General features: G+C 26.6%; 1 protein-coding gene across 2 annotated transcripts in view; it reads right to left on the bottom strand.

Moving 5' to 3' along the window:
- LOC101234741 (methionyl-tRNA formyltransferase, mitochondrial) overlaps positions 1 to 23,660 on the bottom strand; it is a 43,156-nt gene extending 19,496 nt beyond the window's left edge. Inside the window, exons 1-10 of one of the 2 annotated variants that reach the window (XR_010639084.1) lie at positions 23,501 to 23,656; positions 21,257 to 21,317; positions 21,076 to 21,164; positions 18,401 to 18,481; positions 18,204 to 18,323; positions 18,047 to 18,086; positions 17,824 to 17,886; positions 6,118 to 6,193; positions 2,822 to 2,913; positions 186 to 294 (exon numbers count right to left, since the gene is read on the bottom strand). Coding sequence is in view for 1 of the 2 variants with exons in the window: in XM_065799800.1 (XP_065655872.1) it covers positions 186 to 294; positions 2,822 to 2,913; positions 6,118 to 6,193; positions 17,824 to 17,886; positions 18,047 to 18,086; positions 18,204 to 18,323; positions 18,401 to 18,481; positions 21,076 to 21,164; positions 21,257 to 21,317; positions 23,501 to 23,652 (883 nt within the window). In the remaining variant the exon portion in view is untranslated. Of the gene's footprint in view, positions 1 to 185; positions 295 to 2,821; positions 2,914 to 6,117; positions 6,194 to 17,823; positions 17,887 to 18,046; positions 18,087 to 18,203; positions 18,324 to 18,400; positions 18,482 to 21,075; positions 21,165 to 21,256; positions 21,318 to 23,500 lie in introns of both variants that reach the window. The other variant, XM_065799800.1, reaches the window with a different exon arrangement.
- Positions 23,661 to 24,480: the final 820 nt, after the last annotated feature.

Here is a 24,480-nt window from a genome sequence, read left to right as displayed (position 1 = left end):
CACTAAAATGAAATTATTAAATATTAAACCATTAAAAGGAATTCATTAAGCAGTATAAAATTATTAAATTGAAAGGATTAAGATGAATTCATTAAACAATTCGAAAAATTTAGATAAAATCATAAAAATAAACAAAACAAACCATAAACCATTATGAAAAATGTTTTAATTAAAAAAAGTCTTACTATTTAAGCAATCAATATAACCATTTAATATGTTGAATGAATCTTTTTCAATTTCAACAATTTTCCCTAGTTTTAGACGTTTGCCGTTATTTTGAACACTAATACCAATCTTAATGAAAAACACATAAGTTACAATTTACATGTTAGATAAATGAAACTAACTATAAAGTTTGATAAAGGATTGAAACCAACATTTATGAACAATACTGAAATATTAAATACTTTTATAAAAGTTGAATAACAAAATATATATATATATATATATATATATATATATATATATATATATATATATATATATATATATATATATTAGGGTGGCTCTTAAAACAACATTTTTGAAAAAAACCTGTTCCTACCCCTTTACTTTGTTCTATATAATACTAGAACACTAGGTTTAAAATTTTTTTGAACAAAAAATTATTTTAGGGGTAGCTCAAGACCTTTAAAAATTTGACTGGTCCCTAAAATTTTGAAAATAAAAGTTCTTCTAAAGTATGTCAACCTGGTACTCAAAAGAAGCGAAATTATATAAAAACTTCAAAAAACAGTAATCACTTTACAAAAAAAGCATGTTTAAAAAAACTATTTTTTTAAAACTTGAAATAAATGACTTTTTTTATTTTCAGCTTAAAAACAATAGTTTTTATGCATTTATTTAAGAAAAAAGTTATTTTTTTGTAAATTGATTATATATTGTGTTGTTTTTGATGTAACTTTGATAAATTGTTTGATGATTTGGATTTTGTTCTATACTTTGGACTTAAATTGTCTTTCACTTTAAGTTCTTTATAAATAAAAATAGAGAATTTAAAAAAATTTATTTGTGTATGACAAACGTATGTTTTATAATATTGTTTATTTATTTTATTATTTATAGCTAACTATTTAGTTTATTAAAATAAGTTTACAACCATATAAATATGTTAGTATGATTGAATTAAATTATATCTAAAAAGTGCTACTTTATATCTTTATACTTTATATGTATCTACTATAGGGTATGTAGATAACCAACTGTTACTAGTTTTTCCTACCTTTATATACAGCCTTTTCAGAAAAGAGCAATTTCATGTGAAGCATCCAATTTTTTTATAAAATACAACCTTAAGTCTTAGATTTTGCTGATTTCTACACTACTCAAAGATTTTAATATTTTATAAACATTTAAAAAATTTTATCACCTAATTTCAAACAGTTTTAAAGATATGACTCTTCAAACTTTGCCTTGAACCAACAAAAATCTGCCATTTTGAAAAATGGTTCTGGTCATTATTTCTGTTCTGTGTGCAATGGAAAGCTGAAAATGTGTACACTTACATACTTTGAGGCAAGAATCCAATAAAACAACTTAAAATATATAAAAATAAACATACACCTGTAACTTTGACCTTTATTGCAATTTTACTGCTGCGAGTTTAATTACAAAAATTCAGATATAGCTCATTTTTTTTTTTTTGTTAAGATGTCGTCCTGAATAGTTTAGTGAGAGTTTTACAAAGAGAGTATTACAAAAGAGAGTATTACAAAGAATTGGAGTGGTGTTTTCTTAAACAGAAAAAAAAATCATGGTCAAATTTACTTAAACTTGTTACTTAAAAAACAGGAATTATAAAAAATTAAAGGAAAAAAAGGTGGTACTCTTAAGTGCTTAATACACAGTAGTTGATGGTTAATAATTTTCGAGAAATTTTCCACCCACTCTGAGCTTATTAAGATCCCCTCTCCCTGTTTATTGAACTTTATTCAGGGATGGGAGTCCCGAGGACTCAAGACTTAAAAACAATAACTTCCAAGTTATTAAATCCCACAAATTTTTTTCTTTCTGCAGATCATAAATCAACTAACATGTTTAGAGCTTCTGGACGCCAGAGACCAGGAAAAAATAGAGATGTAAAGTTGTAGTCCTTTTGAGAAACAGCATCCCTGATTTTAATTGTTATGAACAAAGAAACTGTATCTCAAAACTAAAAACAAAAAATAATTTTTATTTATTATTTTCTAATTTCTGAGACCGTTCAGGCCATAAAAATTAGAAAATATAAACTCACTTATAGAAATAAAAATAAAAATTCCTACACTCTTACTTATTAATACCTCCCCCCTCCCCCTTACTTTCCTAAATCCCCTCATTTATTACATGTGAACAAAAACTTGATTTGTCTATTGATTGAAAGAGTTTAACAAGTTTATTAGGCTAAATTTTGTTTGATTACATGACCAGTATGTTTGATAATCATTTCTCTTCCTTTATTTACAACTTCCTCCACAACTCTAAATCCAATTGAAAAAGATAATGCAAAATTAGAAACATCACCTCCTGAATTACTAATAACACTTACCACTATTGCAGTACGTGCCTAACTGAAAGTCTCATCTATTGCTGTGAAAATTATTTTCTTTAAAACATTTTAAGGTAAAAAAACAAAGGTAGATTGTTTATATCTGTTGTTGGTATTCTAATGATTATTACATTCTGAATATGAATTAGGTTTTAGACTAAATTTTATAAACCTTCAAAATCTCAGAAATCCTTTAAAAACCTCAGTAAAAAACTTTTTTAATGAAAAACCACTAAATTCTTTCTCTAAACTAACTTCATTAGACATTCCCTATCATTGATTCTTTAAAAATACCTTTTCAGGAAGAGCTCTTTGTATTCTGGAAACAACTTCACATGTAAGCAACTGGAGATTAATAAATCCATCTAGGTTTGACACTTTTGGAGCTAAAAACAGTAATTTCTTGTCAAAATGCTTACCAAAATTTAAAAAAACGGAAAAAAACATTTGACAAATATTCAAGTTTTTATAAATTAAAATAAAAATTACTTTATTAAATATTGTTTATCTATGTAGATAAAAAAGAAGGAAAGAAAAAAAGAAGAGTATTTTCTAAACTTTCTTTATGCTAATATAAAAGATCACAGTGCGATAAAAGAATTATCTTTTTATTCAACAAACAAGAATCAAATATTAAAAAGTACGAGCATGATAAAAGAAATGTCTTTTTAATCAATAAACAAGAATCAGATATTAAAAAATACAGTATGATAAGTAATTACCTATGATGCAATTAACTTATAAACAATAATAAGATATTAAAAATACAATTTTATAAATGAATTTATGCATTAATGAAAATTTTTAGTTGTTATAAGCAATTTTTTCTCTTGAGTTACACTGCTTGATAAAAAAATGCGCTTGAGTTAATTGCATTTTTACTTTTTTTTTACCACTTATTAGGCAGGTTTAAACAAAAGAGATGACAAAAAAAAAAAAAGCTTTACGTTTAGATTTGTGACAAAGGACTCTGTTGCTTCAGTATCTTTTTTTAGCTTCTTTAAAGTTATTTTTAAGTACATCTTTAAAATCATCTTTAAAACTACCTTTAAAACTCTTAACAGAACAGTGAATAAAGTGTATAGTGAATAAAGTGTAAAGTGAATAAAGTGTAAAGTGAATAAAGTGTAAAAATAAACAGAACAGTGAACAGTGTTAAAAATGTGAATAAATAACTAAAAGTAAATGATATATATATATATATATATATATATATATATATATATATATATATATATATATATATATATATATATTAACCCTTGGAATTAGGGTCGGCATTCAGCAATGCCGACCTAACTGCCAACCTGAAAGTGTTTGAGTTTGGCAAAAAATTGCTGACCTCATTTCTATGTTTTATGGTAAGACCTTTGAATCAAATAATTTTTGCTGACCTGATGCCAAACTTTAAAAGATTGAGGTCGGCAAATTATTGCCGACCTCATTTTTTTTAATTCTGAGACTTGATATATATATGTGTTTGATAAAAAGGCTTTTGATAAAGACTTTTCTTTGTTTTCTCTCAACTTTGTTGACAGAACACAAAGAAAGGGTTTAAGAGCAAGAAAGCAGAAAGAACTAAAAAAGAAAACGAAAAGAATGCGATTGACAGAAAACTTAAAAAACTAGAAACTGTAAGAGTCAGGAAAATATAAAGAAGAGAATTCTGAAGTTTGTAGATATTAGGTTAATAAAAGTTTTTTGAGAGTGAAAGAACAGTTTTTTTTTTTTTTTTTTTTTTTTTGTTATTCACCTCCTCAAGGCCGAGAAGGCCACTACAGACGAGGAGGTTACTTAATAGTGGTTATAACCCTCTCTCAACTCTATAACTCCGAAACACGAACCTTGACGAACAAGGCCGCTGCGCGGAGAAACAAGTTGAGCGCGGTACTACCAGGGACGTGGTGGGGATCGAACTCGGAACCTCTCGCTTATGAAGCAAGCGCTTTACCACTACACCACTACCGCATTTACGCAGTTGCAGTAAAATGTTACTTTGCTAAATGAAAATTAATGATGCGAGATTTGATTGATAGAACAAATGAAAATTAATGATGCAAGTTTTGATTGATAGAACAAGTGATGATAGCTCCCTTGAGCAGCCACTATGAAAGTATGGTTGCTGCTTAAGGGAATTATCATCTATACAACAATGGAACAGATGCTTAAGCTTATTACCTTCTGTCCAATTGTTACTAGACCAGGTCCAACAACATTTACAATGAGTTTTTTGATCTTGTCTAAAAGAAAGAGGGCCTCATTAGAAGAATTAGCCCAAAAATGACTGCAGTACTCCATAGAAAAACAAACAAAAGATAGAGGTAGAAAATGGAATCAAGAGTAAAAAAATGCCAATAGTAGAGAGAGAAGAGTAGGTGCTAATTTTGTTACTTTGTAACAGATTGGATATATGGTTACCATAAGAGATTGCAGTGAGTGATAATTTGAGATGACAAAAAGTAAAAAATTTTTATTTATAAAAACTCTATACTTATTATAGTACCACAGAGGTTACTGGATATAAAAGAGAGTATTGCACAACAAGGACAAATGAAGCAAGCTTTTGATTAAAATTAGCATGCCAAACATTATCAAAATCCTTTGAAATATCAGGAGCAATTGCCCTTACCACTTCCATTTAATGCACGATAGAACTTTGCTGTTATAATGGTTAACAAAGCAGCAGTAGAATGAAAATAAATAGTAAGATCGAAATCCATAATAAATGTCAAAGAGTTGATAGATTGAAAAAGAGATATTAGAAACTTGTTACTTAAAGGCTAATAATAGTTAGAGGGATGAGGGTGAACTCTAAAGTTTTTGAAAATTAGAAAACAGATACCAGTTTCCAGCAAATGGTATCTGATGGTATCTAAAATTAGAAAACAGATACCATTTTCCAGCAAATGGTACCAAAAAAAAGATTTAGATAAACATTTGTTAAACAATTTAGAGAGTATTGAAAAGAATTTTGGAGAAAATATTTTTTCATTTTGATAGAAATACTATCAGGACCACAAGCCATAAAACAGTAAGAAGTAAAATTAGCAACAGAAGCCAGGTCGATTCAGATGCTTAACAATGAATAACCTTTTTTAGGAAAAGTGAGATCATTAGTTTTAAGAAATGATTTAGAGAAAGAAAAAAATTGTTTTTTTTTCTTTACTTAATTTCAATTTACCTCTTTAGGAGAGGTAATAAGATCAGACCAATGCATGTAAAATAAAATGATTAAACTTTACTTTGTTAATCACATTGTTGAAGATTTTACAACAATCTCTGAACAATGGCCATTAAATAATACCTTTTTTTATTTAAAGTTTTATTTTATATATCATAATATTTATAGATTTTAAATATGTTGTGACACCATCAGTCAATGTAATAATATTTATAATACAAATTTTTGTTGTAAAGAAATATAATGATTGTAACTTAGTGATATAAAAAACTTAGTGAACATAAATCAGTGACCAAAACTCTGAAAAGAATCTAACTTTTGAACTATTAAATAACTTATTACCATAAATTCATTTATTTTTTCAACTTTGAAAAAACTTTAGGATCAAAAATATTTAATAAAAAAATACCTAATGTAGCTAAGCTTTCATCTTGAGGCTTAGACTTGATAAATAGTTCATCAAGATGACTCATAACATAAGGCATCTAAATAAATGGTATACTGTTCATTAAAAAAATTATTTGAGGATTATAATTACTAATTGGAAATTAGAAACAAACAACAAATTCATAAATATACAATAAATTAAACTCTGAGGAGAGATTTTCCAGCATAATATGACATACTTGCTAGAGTTCAAAAAAATTAAATTTTACAATTAAATACTTTATTAAAATCTAATGCTTAAAAGCATATTGTTTTAAATTATATAACTTGTTAATTCAATCAAATTTAAATCAGAAATTTAATGTGTGTTTTTAAAGCTAAAGAATTTTGAGTATTAAATCATTTTTAGAACAGTAGCAGTAGTAGTTCCTATTTTCCTATTTTTAGTTCCCCTTTCCTATTTTTAGTTGGAAACTAAAAAACTTGGAAACTTATTATACTTAACAAATTTTTATGAAAAAACTGTCTGAACAAATCCAGGATTTGTAAATTTAATAAGTTTATCCAACCGTTGTCATCAAAAGCATGTTTACAATAATATAAAAATAAATATGGTAAACTTTCAAAAAAATCTTTTAAACAAGCATATATGTAAAAAATATAAACCACAAGATTACATAAGCTTATTAAAAAATGAAACAAGTTTCACCTTAAGGGTAATTCCATGTCAAATGATGCAGAAATTTTTAAAAATGTCACCCTATATCTCAGATTTTGTTGGTTATACAATTGAGAGTACTTAGTAAAATAATAATTACTTAAAAATTTTAGCTTCTGGCTCCAAGAAGATCCTGAATTGAATGACAATTATACTTTTAGCATATACTGGCCAGGTCCCTCTTGTCCCTTCAGAATTGCAAGGTTTATTTAGAGGTTTCAAGTTACATTACTTTAAAAATATCTGATCTTTTTACTTAAAAATTTGTACTTGGCTGTTTTCAGAGGTGCCGATTCCAATGAAATGATCATAAATGTAAAAAATTATTTTTTAAATTTTTTGTCTTCACAAAATTGCAATATTTATTTAGAGGTTTTAAGTTACATAACTTTAAAAATATTTTTTTAAGACACCAGGGGGGGGGGGGGAGTTGTGTGTCATGTAACCAACTTTTTTTATAGCGGAACCTTGCAATAGATTTCTAACTAGTTTCCAGACAAACTAGAGCTCTGAAAATTTTAGCATTTGTGTAGTTCTGATGAACATGTTGTAAATTGTTTCCAGGACAGGCAACCAGAGGGGACATGGGACCAGGACTTATTTCTCAAAAAAATTTTTTTTTTGATTTTAACAAAGTAAAGATAAATTTGAAAATATCGTCTTCAAAAATATTTTTGGTTTTTCCATTTGGTTTTTGATCATTCTATATTTAATTATCTTTTTAAAAATATTTTAAAATATTATCTTTTTAAAAATATTTTAAGAAAGTTTATATGTTTATAAGAATTTTGGTTTGTAAGTACAGATTAAAAACAGTCCTCCTTACATTTTAACAGAAATTTACATTGTATAATTTTAAAATCTTTAAATTAAAAAAAATTAATATTTTTTAATGTTAAAATATTAACAGCAAGTTGTTTAATTAACCAAAATCCAACAGTAAAAAAAAAACAAAAACATTCTGCCATAACATTATATCAACAAAAAAGAAAATTATCACCTTTTAAAATCATTATTTTAACTGATATTTAATTCTAAAATGTTAACATCAAGTTGTTTTATTAAATAAGAACTGTTAACAGTAACAAAAAACATCCTGTCATTACACTAGTATAGAAGAAATTTACAACTTATTAAATTCATCATTAGCATTTTTAACACTAACAAATTAATTATAATTAGACAAACTTGTCAAAGAAACAAAAAATTATCTTTTACATTCAAAAAAAGATCAAAGAAATCACTATGTTTATGTTGCTTTAATTACTACTGGTTTTTCATGTTTAATATAATCTGAAACTTAGTAGTTAGTTTTACAGTAAGAATGGATTCATGTGATTTGGGAAAACTGTTAAATGTTACTTGTCATTAACTAATTTATTATAGAAAGATTTAATTGTTATAGAGATGATACCAGAGAAAAATTAATTTGGAGATCTGGAATATCAGATGAAAAAATTTTAACAAACTTCCATCATCATGAAAAGATTTAAAAAGTAGAGCTTTCATCAATTTAACCTAGAATCTATAGATACTATTAGCTTCTTTAGATACTATACTAACAAGTACAGATGTTAATATAACAAGCATTTTTTCTTTCTATGGTATTTAAAGTTCTCAACCTAATCAGCAAACTAACATCAATACATTGAAATTTGATGAATTTATTATGTGTAAATATAATATGTTTCATTGGATTAGTATGATAAATAAAATTAAAAATATTGAGCTTCCAGATAAACTGGAGCTCTAAATATTTAAATTTTTAGAGCTTCAGTTTCCCTGAAAGGTAGTGAAAATTCTTTTGCAAGATTAGGCTAAAAAAATGATGCACATGCAGGTTTGGTCAGGAAGTGGGAGCGATTGCTCTGAAGTACTGACGGAAATAATATTTAGTTGCGCAAAACTGGCCAGATTTTTTAGTCGTTTGAGAACATTTAAGTTTATGTATTATTTTTGTTTTACAAGCATACATGGAAACATACATAAACTTGAATGTTCTCAAAACATTTTGGTGCGGAAGAATAAAAAGAATATTCGCGAACACTAAAATCCTGCTAAATCTACAAACAAACTAATTCTATTGGTTTAAAAAATACGCTGACTAAGCTAAATAAAGTTCTAGAGTATTCTGTTGAAATGTTTTAAAAATTGTATTATTCGAGATTTGTTAAGTTTTGAGATTTCAAGCATAAATTGTTTTAAGAAAATTTTATAATTGAACTATTACTTTAATACTATGGCTCATTCTCGAAGCCACATCTGAAAAGCTGTAAATCTTTTTAACTATTATCATTTGTTTACAAAAATAAATGTTTTAAATATATATTTTTTAAATTGCCAAAATTTTGAAAGTTTATTATATATTATAGATTTTATTAGTATATTCTTATTTTTTATTTTAAAAGTATGTATTTTTTATGTAAATGTAATTTTGTGCATCTGTTTTTTATTATAATGTAATCTTTTAAAGCAAATTTTTACGATTTATTTTGTAAACGAAAAGACTTTCAACAATAATTGTGTTTTCAATGAAATTATTAATCATCAAAGTTAATAAAACTAATTATGGTTTTTGGTTACTAAACACAAACATGCATACAAAGTAACTCGCAGATGAACAAGCACCACGCCTGAGGTCACGACAGAACAAAAATAAATAAATATATATATATATATATATATTAGGGTGTCCCAAAAAACAACATTTTGAAAATAATCTGCTCTCACCCCCTAAATGTGTTCTGTCTCATACAAAAACACTTAGTTAAAAATTTTTTTGAATAAAAAATATTTTCAGGGGTCCCCCTCAAGAGCCTCTAATATTTAATGGGTCCCTAACATTTTCATAAATATTTCTACCTGGTACTCAAATGAAGCGAAATTATATAAAAATTTCAAAAATAATATTCATTTTGAAAAAATTTTAAACAAAATTATCATAAAAAATGCATTTTTTTCATTTTTTGTTAAAAAACGTAATTTTTAATGTAATAAAATCATAAATAAAATTTTTTTTTCGAAGTAAATATTATTTTTGAAAAACACTTTTTTTGCAAATATTAGTGGCCCATTAAATATTCGAGAGTCTTGAGGGACCCCTTAAAAATTTTTATATGCAAAAAAAATTTAAACCTAGAGTTTCTTTATTAGATAGAACATTTAGGGGGTGAAAGCAGATTATTTTCAACAATGTTGTTTTTTGGGACACCCTAATATATATATATCCTTATATATATATATTAGAGTGTCCCAAAAAACATGTATTTATATGTATATATATATGGGTATATATATATATATACATATATATATATATATATATATATATATATATATATATATATATATATATATATATATATATATATATATATATATATATATATATATATATATATATATATATATATATATATATATATATATATATATATATATATATATATATATATAGAACCCTTAGATGTTGTCCGAAAGTTTTTTCCATATTTTGTTGACAAAAAATAAAAATTAAAATGCAGGACCGGAATTTTTTTTTTTTAATAATGATAGACTGCCTGCCCCAACCAAACCCTCAGTCGATGTAGCAGCACTCCCTTGCGGGTCAGGCTATTTGTCAGTCGATGTAGCAGCACTCCCTTGCGAGTCAGGCTATTTGTCAGTCGATGTAGCAGCACTCCCTTGCGAGTCAGGCTATTTGTCAGTCGATGTAGCAGCACTCCCTTGCGAGTCAGGCTATAAGATAGTCGATGTAGCAACACTCCGCGCATGATTTACAGTAAAAAAAATAAAAATAAAAACATTTTATTAAAAAAAATAAAAATAAAAACATTTTATTAAAAAAAATAAAAATAAAAACATTGTTTATATTGTTAAAAACATTCAAAATGTTATAAAAACATTCAGAATGTTTTTAAAAACATTCTGGTCAATTAAATTTGCGTTTTTGTGGTTTTTTTAAAAAACGATTAATTTGTAATTAAATTAATGGTTTTTACTTTCGTCCAACACGGAAATGTTGGACGAAAGTCAAAAGTAATTAAAAGTGACGTATGTGTTGGCGTAAGAATCACTTTTTTCCTTCCGCTCTTCCTAAAGCCAACAAACTATAGAACTATATATATATATATATATATATATATATATATATATATATATATATATATATATATATATATATATATATATATATATATGAATATTAGAGGTATGACTAAAAATTTTTTTTGGCAATTTTTGGTTTCCCATGCCACTATGAGTAGAGAAACTACATTTTAAAACTGGAAATACCATTTGAAAGTGTTAAATCTTAAAAAAGTGCACCCCCCTAAGCTAAAAACTGTTTTCTCCCATCTACACTATGAGTCATAAAAAAACCACTGAATTTTCTACCATAACTTTGTCAAATTTAATCTGATGCCTAACAAAATTTCAGATTTTGTTAAGAATTGAATTGCAGAAAAACATTCGTCTGATGGCGACCCAATTCTAAAAACTGACTGCACACGAACACTCCAAACTTCAACAACAGAAAAATTGTCTGATTTCTTATATAGAAGTTAAAATTAGTTTAAAAATTCTAGGTTGAGACAATAAAAAAGAATTTAAAAAGTAATATTTTATATTAGTCAAGTATTGTTCTTGTTCTCTACTTGAAGAAGACACTTTTTAAATTCGGTTCACAATGAGCAAAGTTATTGCAATAAGTTCAGTGGCATGTTTTTATGACTCATAGTGTATCTATTGTTAGATACAGTACAGTTTAAGGTATCACAGCTTGAGTTTATTGCTGGTGTGATTTTGCTAAATGTATGCATTCTTATTACATAATCTTTCATATTATATATTATATTTGTTATCATCACCTGACTTTTGATATTTTATAAACTTCTTTTGATAACCTAAACTCATAAGATTTGTTTACTTGTAGATAATTAAATTTACACTCAAATTATAATTCAACAAGACTATAGTCAAGATGTCTAAAATTAGTCTTCCTTCAGATTTGAATAAGAAAATATGAAAAAAGAAACTGTGGGAATCAAATTTGGCGAGGTTTGAAACAGCCAAAAATTCAAGAAAGTATGCAAAGATTGTTAACAGTCTTGATCAAATGAACAAAATGCCAACAGAACAGCATATCCTGGACAGATTTAAGTGTTTGGCTGCAAATGTGAAAAGTAGACAGGAGAGAGTTGTGATAGTGGTCAAAGAAGTAAAAATCTTATGGAAAAAACTGAATCTTCCAATTCAAAAAGGCAAATCTACAGTGGAAAGAAAAATTGAGAATGTACTAAACAAGTATAAAAAAGACAGCAGAAAACCAGGGACGCAAGACTTTACCAACTTGTTCAACGTAACTGATGAAAATGGAGAATGGTTGTGCCAGGAAGATAAAGCCTTCTATAATCTTCAGATGTCAACAAATGGTAGAGCTGGCTATTGCACCACAATTGAAGATACACAAGGAGTTCATCCTAGAAAACTAAAGTTGATTAAGCAAAAAGTCAGTCAAGATACTAAGGATGATTTAAGCAGTGAAGATGAAGAACATTTTAGCACTGAAGAAGAACAGTGACAGTGGTTCTCAAGATTCAGAGGCTCCAACAACATGTAAAAGACAAAAAACTGATTATGCAATAAATTTGGTGACAAAAGCAAAACTGAGTTCAAGAAAGGCACACACAGCCTGCAAAACTCTTGCAAAAGATGGAATTTCTATTCCAACTCCAAGTCAAAGTGGTGTTTACAAAGCTACAATGAAAGCAGGAGAAAAATTAAAAGAACATTTTATTAAGAAACTCTAAGAAACGAAAACTGGAGCTTGCACTTTGATGGGAAACACATAAAGAATACAGAGTACCAGGTTGTACTTCTAAAAAATGAAAATAGAGAAGTTAAACTAGCAGTTCTTGCACTGATCAAACTGTGCTTGATGAATATAAGCTATGGCCTGCAATTAAGTTAATAATTTCTGATACAACCTCTGCAAATACAGGAAAATCTGTTATGCAGTCACACTACTACAGAAGCATTTTGTTAAGCTTGGATTAGACAAACCTCTTTATATTGGATGCCAGCATCATGTTCTTAATACATTACTAAAACATGTGATGAATGATTATTTTGAAGCAGCAACAATCTCACCATATCTCAATTATTGGTTCATTAGCAGAATAACAGAAGAGTACCAGCAACTGAAAGCATCTTTTGACAATTCTGGAGATGCTCTGAAGGAAGAAGAAGAAATTGTTTGGAGAGATGATATGGCTTTCCTTCATCACTTGATCACTTGTTACAGACAGTTTAAGAAAACAGGATGCTTCCCTAAAGTAAATTTGAGAACTTTGCCAAATATAAGCAATGCAAGATGGAGTAGCCGAGCAATCTATGCTTTGCTAGCTTATATTTTACTTCCAGAATTTCGACAGTCAGCCGAAGGTCAGTCATCATGTGACTTTATTAGTGGCACGTGGAGTGACATCTGGTTTTCTGGTCATGTTTATAATCAGGATAACTACAATAATTTGGCAGCCGTTTGCAAAGATCACTCAAAGGCAATAAAGACTTTAAGGACTTTTTGGTCGGTTGAGCCGACTCCAATCCCAACTCAAAGGTCAAACATTTGTGCTGAACGTGCAATTAAAGTTCTGCAGGATTTACTTTCATTGTGCAAAAGCATTGAAAAAATTAACATTAAATTTCTTTTGACAAATGAACACTAAAACCTGTATGTTTGTATATCTGATTAAAAAAACCATTTTGTACAATGTATAATTGTATAAATTTTTATAAATTTGAATAAGGGGGGGTGACATTTTTTTAATGTTGACACTTGCCATTGGATTTTTCTTGATCTTTGCATTAAAACTCCACAAAAAATAACATGGGGATAGGGTCTTTAAAAATTGTCATATATATATATATATATATATATATATATATATAATATATATATATATATATATATATATATATATATATATATATATATATATATATATATATATATATATATATATACACAGTATGCAAAAAAAATAATTGCACACTTAAAAAAAAATCATAACTTTAAAGATTGCATCAAAAAAATTAGTTGTCCGTTAGAATATATAAAAGTTCATTTTAGATATCTTATCAAGTATTGCTTTAGAATTTTATTTGTGTATTGGTGAATTAATTGCTTTTCAAACCTATTGAATTTTACTTAATTGATCTAATCATGCATAAAATTGACTGCAAAAAAAATAATCGTACAGTTCAAAAATAATGTCAAGTTGATCAAATTCCATGGAAATTAGTATCGAGTGGGGCCTCCTTTAGCCTTGATGGCCTCATCTAAATGATTTGGCATTAAGTTGTCAAATATTGGGTCTCTTCTTTTGTTATATTATCCCATGCCCTCATTATAGCTTCTTTCAAGTTGTCTTTGCGTCTAAATGCTCGGTTGTTAATTTTTATATTAAAAATTAATCTACAATAAACCACAAATTTTCTATCGGATTCAAGTTCAGACTTTGAGATGGCCATTCTAAAACATTGATGATGTTTATGTCAAAGTATGCCTTTGTTTTCTTAGCAGGATGTTTTGGATTGTTATCCTGCTGAAGTATGGAATCGCTTCTCATTCTCAATTTTTAAATATATGGTTGCAAGTTAGCTTTGAGAATTTCACAATACATTGAACCATCCATTTGCCATCAATAAATGTAAATTTTCCCACTTCTATTTAACTCATACTACCCCAAATCATCACATTTTGTCCTCCATGCATTACCTCGCAAACAACTCAATTTATAAGTTTCTCCTTTTTTTCGCCACACTTTTTAGACTTCATCCAATGAGACAAGATTGTTATTTGAATCATCTGACCACAAAATTTTTTTCCAATATGATATCAGCACTTTTAAATACTTCAGTGCAAATTCCCATCAACATTTCATTTGTTTAGAAGTTAAAAAAGGTTTATTTCGAACCACTCTACCTCTATATCCTTGTTCTCTTCTACAATTTCTGATTGTTTGAGGAGCCACTGTAATGTTATGATCTTCTTGAATTTTTAAAGCTAATTTAGCTGCCGAAACAATTCTATTTTTCTTCACATTAATGATGACATTAATGATATTTCGATCAACTGCACTAGTGGTCTTGAATTTTCGTCCTCTACCAGCCACACTAGCAACATTTAAAATCAGATTATGCTTCTCCACAATTGAGAAAATTAAGTTATAGTTTGACACAAATAACATCAGTGTTTTGGAATGGCGATCTCAAAGATGGCCATTCCAAAATCATTTTGATGCAAAGACAACTTGAAAGAAGTTATAATGAGGGCATGGGATAAAATAACAACGGAGGAAACCCAATATTTGATCAACTCAATGCCAAATCATCTAGATGAGGCCATTAAGGCTAAAGGAGGCCCACTCAATACTAATTTCCATAGAATTTGATCAATTTAACATTATTTTTGAACTGTACGATTTTTTTTTTTTTGCAGTCAATTTATGCATGATTAAATTGTGTAAAATTCAATAGGTTTGAAAAGCAATTAATTCACCAATACACAAATAAATTCTTAAAACAATACTTGATATCTAAAAAAAACTTTTAAATATTTTAACAAACAACTCTTTTTTTTGATGCAATCTTTAAAGTTATGATTTTTTTTAAGTGTGCAACTTTTTTTTTTGCAGACTGTATATATATATATATATATATATATATATATATATATATATATATATATATATATATATATATATATATATATATATATATATATATATATATATATATATATATATATATATATATATATATATATATATATATATATATATATATATATATATATAGTTTGTTGTCTTTGGGAAGAGCGGAAGGAAAAAAGTGATTCTTACGCCAACACATACGTCACTTTTAATTACTTTTGACTTTCGTCCAACATTTGCGTGTTGTCAGAAAGTAAAAACCATTAATTTAATTACAAATAAATCGTTTTTTAAAAAAGCCGCAAAACCGCAAATTTAATTGACCAGAATGTTTTTAAAAACATTCTGAATGATTTTAACAATATAAACAATGTTTTTATTTTTATTTTTTTTAATAAAAAGTTTTTATTTTTATTTTTTTAATAAAATGTTTTTATTTTTATTTTTTTCAATAAAATGTTTTTATTTTTATTTTTTTTTACTATAAATCATGCGCGGAGTGTTGCTACATCGACTATCTTATAGCCTGACTGGCAAGGGAGTGCTGCTACATCGACTGACAAATAGCCTCACTCGCAAGGAAGTGCTGCTACATCGACTGACAAATAGCCTGACTCTCAAGGGAGTGCTGCTATATCGACAGACAAATAGCCTGACTCGCAACGAAGTGCTGCTACATCGACTGAGGGTTTGGTTGGGGGCTGGCAGTCTATCAATTAATAAAATAAAAAAAATCCGGTCTTGCATTTCAATTTTTACTTTTTGTCAACAAGATATGGAAAAAACTTTCGGACAACATATAGGAGTTCTATATATATATATATATATATATATATATATATATATATATATATATATATATATATATATATATATATATATATATATATATAGAAAGTTATTAGATATAAAGAAAAGTTTTTAAGTTCTTAGATATTGGTTTACCAACTCTAATTATTTTGGCTTCAGTTACCATTCTTATAAACTCGTTATACTCAAACTTAAAGTTACTTTTTTCTGTTTTAAATACTAATTAAAATTAAAAAGCCCACTCACTAAACATCATCAGTGTATTGTGAAGCAGTTCCACTTCCTCTTCATAAAGTATTTTTAACCTTTTTAGTTGATTTCTATCTAGCTAATTTAATTTCTACAGTAACTCAATGATTTAATTATTTCATTTGTTTATCTTATTAAAAAGAATTGTTTTAAATATGTTGAACTTTTCAAACTATGCAAAGCATAAAATAGTTATTAAAAAAATTAACTTTTTTATTTATAAAATAATTTAGCTTAAATAATACAAAATTAGCATTAGTTTTATTAGAATCTTGTTGGACTTTTCGGGGCTGGGGGCTATTTTCATTTTGGAGGCTTTTTTTTACATGCCACAGCCTAAAAATGACTAAAAAAAGGTCTTGTTGACTATTTTAGGGGCCCTAACATTGCGGGGCCCGGGGCTATAGCCACTTTTAACCCCAGCCCTCCTTAATCTAGCACTGGAAACAAGTATATAAATAAAAATTATATTATACTCTTTGAAAAATAAAAGAACATTTGTTTCTTTATTAGGTTGTTACTTTATATAAAAAATGTTGCTTAATTTTATAAAAAAATTATAAAATGTTTCGAAAATATTTGTTTTAAATGTAATTTTTTTTGCTTTAAGTTTTTTTGCATTAAAAGTTATTTTCTTTTCCTAGTTTTTTTTTTTTTTGTGTAATTGTCTCTCATCAGTCCAATTAGTCTTTTTTGCGCTTATTTTTTTTTTTTTTCGAAATGTTCTCAAAACGACTAAAAAATCTGGCCAGTTTTCGCAACTAAATATTATTTTCGTGGTCAGTAATCGAGAGCGATCGCTTCCGCTTCCCAACCAAGCCTGCACATGACCCAGTCCTCCACCCCTCTCTGATGTCTTGGGTCCTGGATACAATTTAACATACACATTCATTGGCACTACAGAAATTTCAAAAGTTTCAGAGTTCCAGGAATTCTTATTTTACTAAGTACTATCAAATGTATAAAAATCAGCAAAATCTGAGATGTATGGAGACATGGCCAATTGAAATGGAATTACTCTTAAGTGTATTCAACCAAAATGGGTTAGCAGTCAACTGGACACAATTAACAATAATACTATAATCAACAACAACAAAAAAACATAAACAAACAATAATAATAATAACAATATAGATTTTTGACCTTCTTTAAAAATAAAATTAAAAAAAAAGTTACTTTAAGTATAACAAAAGTTCAACAAATAAAAATTTTCATCACAGTAAGAAATATTTACTATTGATGCTGCTTTGTTCATTAATAAAACCAAAAGTTCATCACTCGTGCAACCATCTGGAACCTATAAAACAATCTTCAAAACAACAAAAATAGAACCCCAATTTAAATGTACTATTTGAATTTAAAATTTGAATAATAAAGCATTCTTTTTTAAACATTCAAAGTAAAAAAAAATGCATAAAAATCTTAAACATAAAATATCAAACAATTTAAAGCAATACCTTTGTTTCTATTTGATACAAAATATTGCCGACATCAAATCTGTAAATCATATCATACTTATGGTCATTTAACCATGGTAAGCACAGTACAAATAAAACAAACAATAAAAAATTAATTTAAAATGGTATAAACTTAAAAAATAATTTTGAATTCTACTTGTGCTTGGAAACTTCAATAACTGACACGCCCGTTGTTCTGTCATTGTTAAAAATGGTGTGAATAACTGGAGCAGCCCCTCTCCATCGAGGAAGCAGTGAAGGGTGAACATTAATTGATCTTAAAATATGTGTATTTCAGTTTAAAAAGCATATAGATAAACATTTTTGAAAATTTATATTTAAAAGAATTAATACTTTTCAAATTGTGAAATTATAGGTGCAGGTATGAAGTCACCAAATGAAGCAACAACTGCAACATCATATTTTGAAGAAAGCCTAAATATATACTTTTATATAAAATTTTCTGTTTTTAAAATAGCAATGTCATGTAAAAAAAGGACTTAAAATACAAGGTTTTTACATGGTCATTGGTCAAAAGTAAATTTTTCTTATTTTATATATATACAACCCTCGGAATTAGGGTTAGCATTCGACAATGCCGACCTAAAAGTGTTTGAGGTCGGCAAAAAAGTGCCAACCTCGTTACGATGATTTATGGTAAGATCTTTGCATCAAATTTTTTTTGCCGACCTATAAAAGATTGAGGTCACCAAGTTATTGTCGACCTCAATTTTCCTAATTACGAGGGTTAATATATATATATATAACATAAATTTCAAATAAAGAAATTAGACTGCCACAGAGACTGAAGACTTCAAAAATTATAGACTAGTTTCTAATTTATTATTCATCAGAAAGTTAATAGAAAGAGTAGTTTCTAATTGTCTTGATTCCCACATGACAACAATCTTCATTTAGAACATCAATATGGATACAAAAAACATCACTCAACTGAAACACTTTTAACGAAGCTTACCAATGATATATTTGAACTCTTGATAAACATACACCTTCAGTACTAATGTTACTTGATCTAAGTGCTGCCTTCGACACTACTGATGAGCAAAAACTACTTGGACTATTAACCAGTGAAATAGGTATAATTGATTCAGCTCCCAAGTGGTTCGTAAAAAGTTAAAATTGGTATCTCATATTTCATGAACCAAAATGTAAAATATGGAGCACCACAAAGCACAGTCCTGGGTCCAAAACTCTTTAATATCTATGAGACCACTTTATAAATATCTGAACATAATCCTTGTTCAAACTTTTGGATACTCAGATGATCATCAAACTCTAAAAGCATTCCTTCCTTCATCTCAATATAATGCACTAGTCTTAGATATACCAAAATGTCTTGAATACAATCTAAATGGATGAGTGAATCATTCTTATGTATTAAACAATCGAAAACAAAAATATTAATTATGGTACCACCAAGCATTCCAAAAGATATTATTAAAGGTACTTTTATTAACAAGGAATGCATTAGATTTGTTGACTCAGCAAAAAGTTTAGGGGTGATACTTGACAATGAATTATTTTTAAAAACATAATTAAGATTGTTAAAAACTGCTACAATATATTGAGCAAAATATCCAAAATAAAATAATTCTTATTGCACAAAGATTTGTGCAATAATATTTGCACGGCTAGATTATTGCAACTCCCTCTACTTGGGAATTGAAAAGTCAAAATTAAAAAAAACTGCAGTCTGTTCAAAATTGTGCAGCAATAATGGTATTTAAAACTAGAATAGAAAATCATGTAAACGACCAGGAATTTAACAATGTGCATTGGCTGAAAATTAGAGAAAGAATATATTTCAAGGTTCTTTTAATAATGCAAAAATCTATAATTCTGGAAGCACCAACGTAATAATGCAATTTAATTGAGTACTCAATGTCAGAAAGAACACTAAAATTGAAGGAAACAAAATGCAGCAATCGTTTTTGGTAATCAAGCATTATTCCACTATGGTCCTAAACTTTAGAATATACTTCCAAATATCATCCGTAACAAAAAAAACACATCTATTTATAAGAAAAAAACTAAAATCTTATTTAGTGATGAATGGTGAACTATTCCACCAGAAAACTCTTGAATGTTAAATTAAAATCTCTTGAACATTAATATTAAAAATTTTACTAATATAATAATTTGTTGCACAGCTGAGCAAGTGTTTTGCCAACTTTATTTACTATTCTGGCTAAACACAGTAGTGTTGGTAAACAAATGTATTTATTTATTTAAAATGTATATTTATTATTTTACTTTCATATAAAAATAGTTTTACATAACTATATAAATAGTTTTACATAGTTCCATGTTAAGTTAATGAAGTTGTAAAAATCATGTAGTTATTTTGAAGCTAAAGTTGTAAAAATCATGTTTTATTTTCCATACATAAATTTATTCATAACATATTTATTCACATATATTCATCAATGAAGAATATAATTCTTATAGCTAGAGACAATCATAAGCTGATTTTACTGATATTGAAAAAGGAAATGGAATTCATTTACTGACTTAACCTCCACACACCTCACAAACTTCAACCTCTAGATGTTGGCATTTGTGGACCATACAATCATGAAGTAGATTCTTAGCTCGGAAATAATCCAGGAAAAACAGTTTCCATTTTTGCACAAACAAAATTTTTGGAACAAATTTGATTAAAAGCATTAATGTTAACTACAATTTTTACAATTTGTACTTCAGTATAAATAATTGATGGTAACACATTATTATTTGGTAATTAACTTTCAAGTATGATTGATGTTAACACAACTTTTAATAATTATTAATTTTTAATTGAAAAAAGTAATATATCAATTGCAAAAGTAGATGCTATTTAACTAAGCTTTTACTAAAGGGAACTATTATTGTATTTATATTATTTTTATTATAACTATTTCTTACATTATCACAATATTATATTTATATTGTAATTATTAAATTTATTAACAAACATAAATGTTTAATAACAAATACTGTATATCACTTTGAAATATAATAACACACACCTTCTGTTTTTTTTAGCTTCTACCCAACAATGGCTTTGTAAGTTATTTTTTTCAGCATACATTAAAACAGGAGGAAGAATGGTTTTATTCTAAAAAAAAAAGAATGGTTTTATTCTAAAAAAAAAGTTTTTGTGAAAATATTAAAAAAAAAAAAAATGTTACCATAAATTCAAATGGTTACCTTGACAATTCTAGAAGAAGCACTAGATATAACATCTAATTCAGAAATATCTCCAGTCAACCTTTGAGATAAAAGAAAATAATTTATGTTAATTACATATTTTTGTTTGTTTATTTGAGTTGCCCCAAAAAGACCTGATGGACTTGTCACAACTATTATGTAGTTATTATGTAGTTATTGCCTATTACGTAGTTATTATGTAGTTATTGTAATTATTTGCTCTACTGCGGTGCCAGTCCTAATGGCCTGGCACCGCAGTAGAGCAAATAACTAGGAAGTTATTGCCTCCTTCCTTACCAATGGCTCGAAAGATACAGAGAGTAATTACTGCACTATGATTGCTTATCCTATACGCTGGGCTACTTAATAATTAACTATTTTGGCTTATTGAAATATGCATTTTTTAAAATATGCATATTTGAAAATCCAAATTTGAAATTTCTAAAATTTTTAGTGTTCAAACTCTAAAAATGTATCTTCTTGTCTTTTTAGTGAAATTTTCAAATAAAACTACTTAAAAACTTCTTTTATGAAAATTTTTCGCTTTGCATAAATTTAGTTTTAAAAATAAAATTTATTCAAAAGATATCAAGCTGTCAAAACACGTATAGGAATTAAGATACACAAATTTTATATTTTATATTCAATTTGTCCATCATTAACACAGAGCCTGTGTATAATATTTCCAAAAAAAGGATAATAATATTTCCAAAAAAAGGATATTAACTTTCAAGTATGATTGATGTTAACACAACTTTTAATAATTATTAATTTTTAATTGAAAAAAGTAATATATAAAAAACCGCAAAATAACATTATATAGATATAAATTACATATGTGAATCAAGAATGTTAAATAAATAAAAAATCAAAATTAATTTTGAAACGCAGACATAAAAAACATAATGAAATAATATTGAAATCCACATTAAAATTATATATAAATATATATATATATATATATATATATATATATATATATATATATATATATATATATATATATATATATATATATATATATATATATATATATATATATATATATATATAACAGAAATAAACAATCCTAAAGAATTCTTTTAAAAATAAGTGTCAACATACTCCACAAGTGTGTAAAACTCCACTAATGCGTAAAATATTACAGCAGTTAAGACATTTATTATGTCCTGTAATTTAATTTTTAGCATAAATGGAAGTTTATAATAGTATTATTTTGAGCATTTATTTCTGACTTTTTATTGATTGTAATTTCTAATATTTCATTAAAACAAATATATATATATATATATATATATATATATATATATATATATATATATATATATATATATACATATATATATATATATATAAAATATATATATAATATATACATATAAATATATATATATATATATATATGTATATGCCAGCAGGTTTTAGACTACATAATTTGTCACTAAAGCCACACTATATTAGGAAAACCATTTTTCACTAAATAATAGACTACACCATTTTCCTAATCTTCTATCCACAATAGTACATATATATATATATATATATATATACATATATATATATATATATATATATATATATATATATATATATATATATATATATATATATATATATATATAGATATAGAGAGAGAGAGAGTGATAGAGAGAGAGAGAGAGAGAGAGAGAGAGAGAGAGAGAGAGAGAGAGAGAGAGAGAGAGAATTTCCTAATAAATTTTATGCACCTTGATTCTTAAAATGTGCAATTTAATTTTTCAGAAAAAGAAGGAAAAACAAATGAAAAATGATTAATGAAAAAAAGAATTGCTGCCCTAATCCAAGCAAAAAATAATTTAAAAAAACTTTTTTTTTGCCCTAGAAAGCTCCTCATATCTAGATCAAACCTGCTTCAGTACATAAATCGACTTACTAAATAGGGAGAACATGCAGAGTGCCACAACTTATTAGAATAAAATGTTTTTTTGTTTTTCACTTAAAATATAAAAATCCAATAACTTAAGTAGGTAGAACATGCTTACAGTGTACATAAACTGACTGACTTCAATAAGAAGCAAATGGAGGGAGTGTACATGCATACAACTACGATTTTTAAGTATTTTGTTTATAAACAAAACTTACAAAATTACTTATTAAAAAAAAAAATTTTATACTTAACACTTTTTTTTATATTACAACACTCATAAATTTAAATAACAGAAAATAGGAACAAAACAAAAGATAAAAATATTATAAAAAAATTACTTTATTTGGTTCAAAGCATTTAAAATACCAACACTGAAATTGTCAGTGCCTAAAAATAAAACTTTTAATCTGTTTTTAGTAGAGAACTTCTTGATGTTAAAGCATTTATATAGTGGAAGAACAGAAGATCTTTTAATTAAATATTGTAACATAATAACTATAAACAAAATTAAATAAATAAACATATATATATATATATATATATATATATATATATATATATATATATATATATATATATATATATATATATATATATATATATATAACATACAAACTGTTTAAAAACATAGTAGAGGTCACTGTTTCAAGTATTATAAGGAAAAAACAAAAATTCTGCAAAAGCATAATTTCTTTTACAATAGATGGGCAAACTTATGGAACTCGTTGCCTTTGAAACTAGTCAAATCATCCCCTGTAAACTCCTTTAAAGCAGGATTTAATTCAGGACAATCGATTAAAGCACCTGTCACAGTGTGCTTAAAAGCATGCTCACTGGCCAATCCAGTTACAGCAATAAATACTTACTAACTATATATATATATATATATATATATATATATATATATATATATATATATATATATATATATATATATATATATATAACATACAAACTGTTTAAAATATATATAGTTAGTAAGTATTTATTGCTGTAACTGGATTGGCCAGTGAGCATGCTTTTAAGCACACTGTGACAGCTGCTTTAATCGATTGTTGTTTGTCCAACAGTCAAATCCTGCTTTAAAGGAGTTTACAGAGGATGACTTGACTATTTTCAAAGGCAACGAGTTCTATAAGTTTGCCCATCTATTGTAAAAGAAATTATGCCTTTGCAGATTTTTTATTTTTTCCCTATGAAACAGTGATCTCTACTATGTTTATAAACAGTTTGTATGTTTTATATATATATATATATATATATATATATATATATATATATATATATATATATATATATATATATATATATATATATA

This window comes from Hydra vulgaris, chromosome 06 (genome assembly GCF_038396675.1).
Source record: "Hydra vulgaris chromosome 06, alternate assembly HydraT2T_AEP".
Lineage (NCBI taxonomy): Eukaryota > Metazoa > Cnidaria > Hydrozoa > Anthoathecata > Hydridae > Hydra > Hydra vulgaris.
Note: the sequence above shows the minus strand (reverse complement) of the source record. Positions and strands in the feature narration are given on the sequence as shown.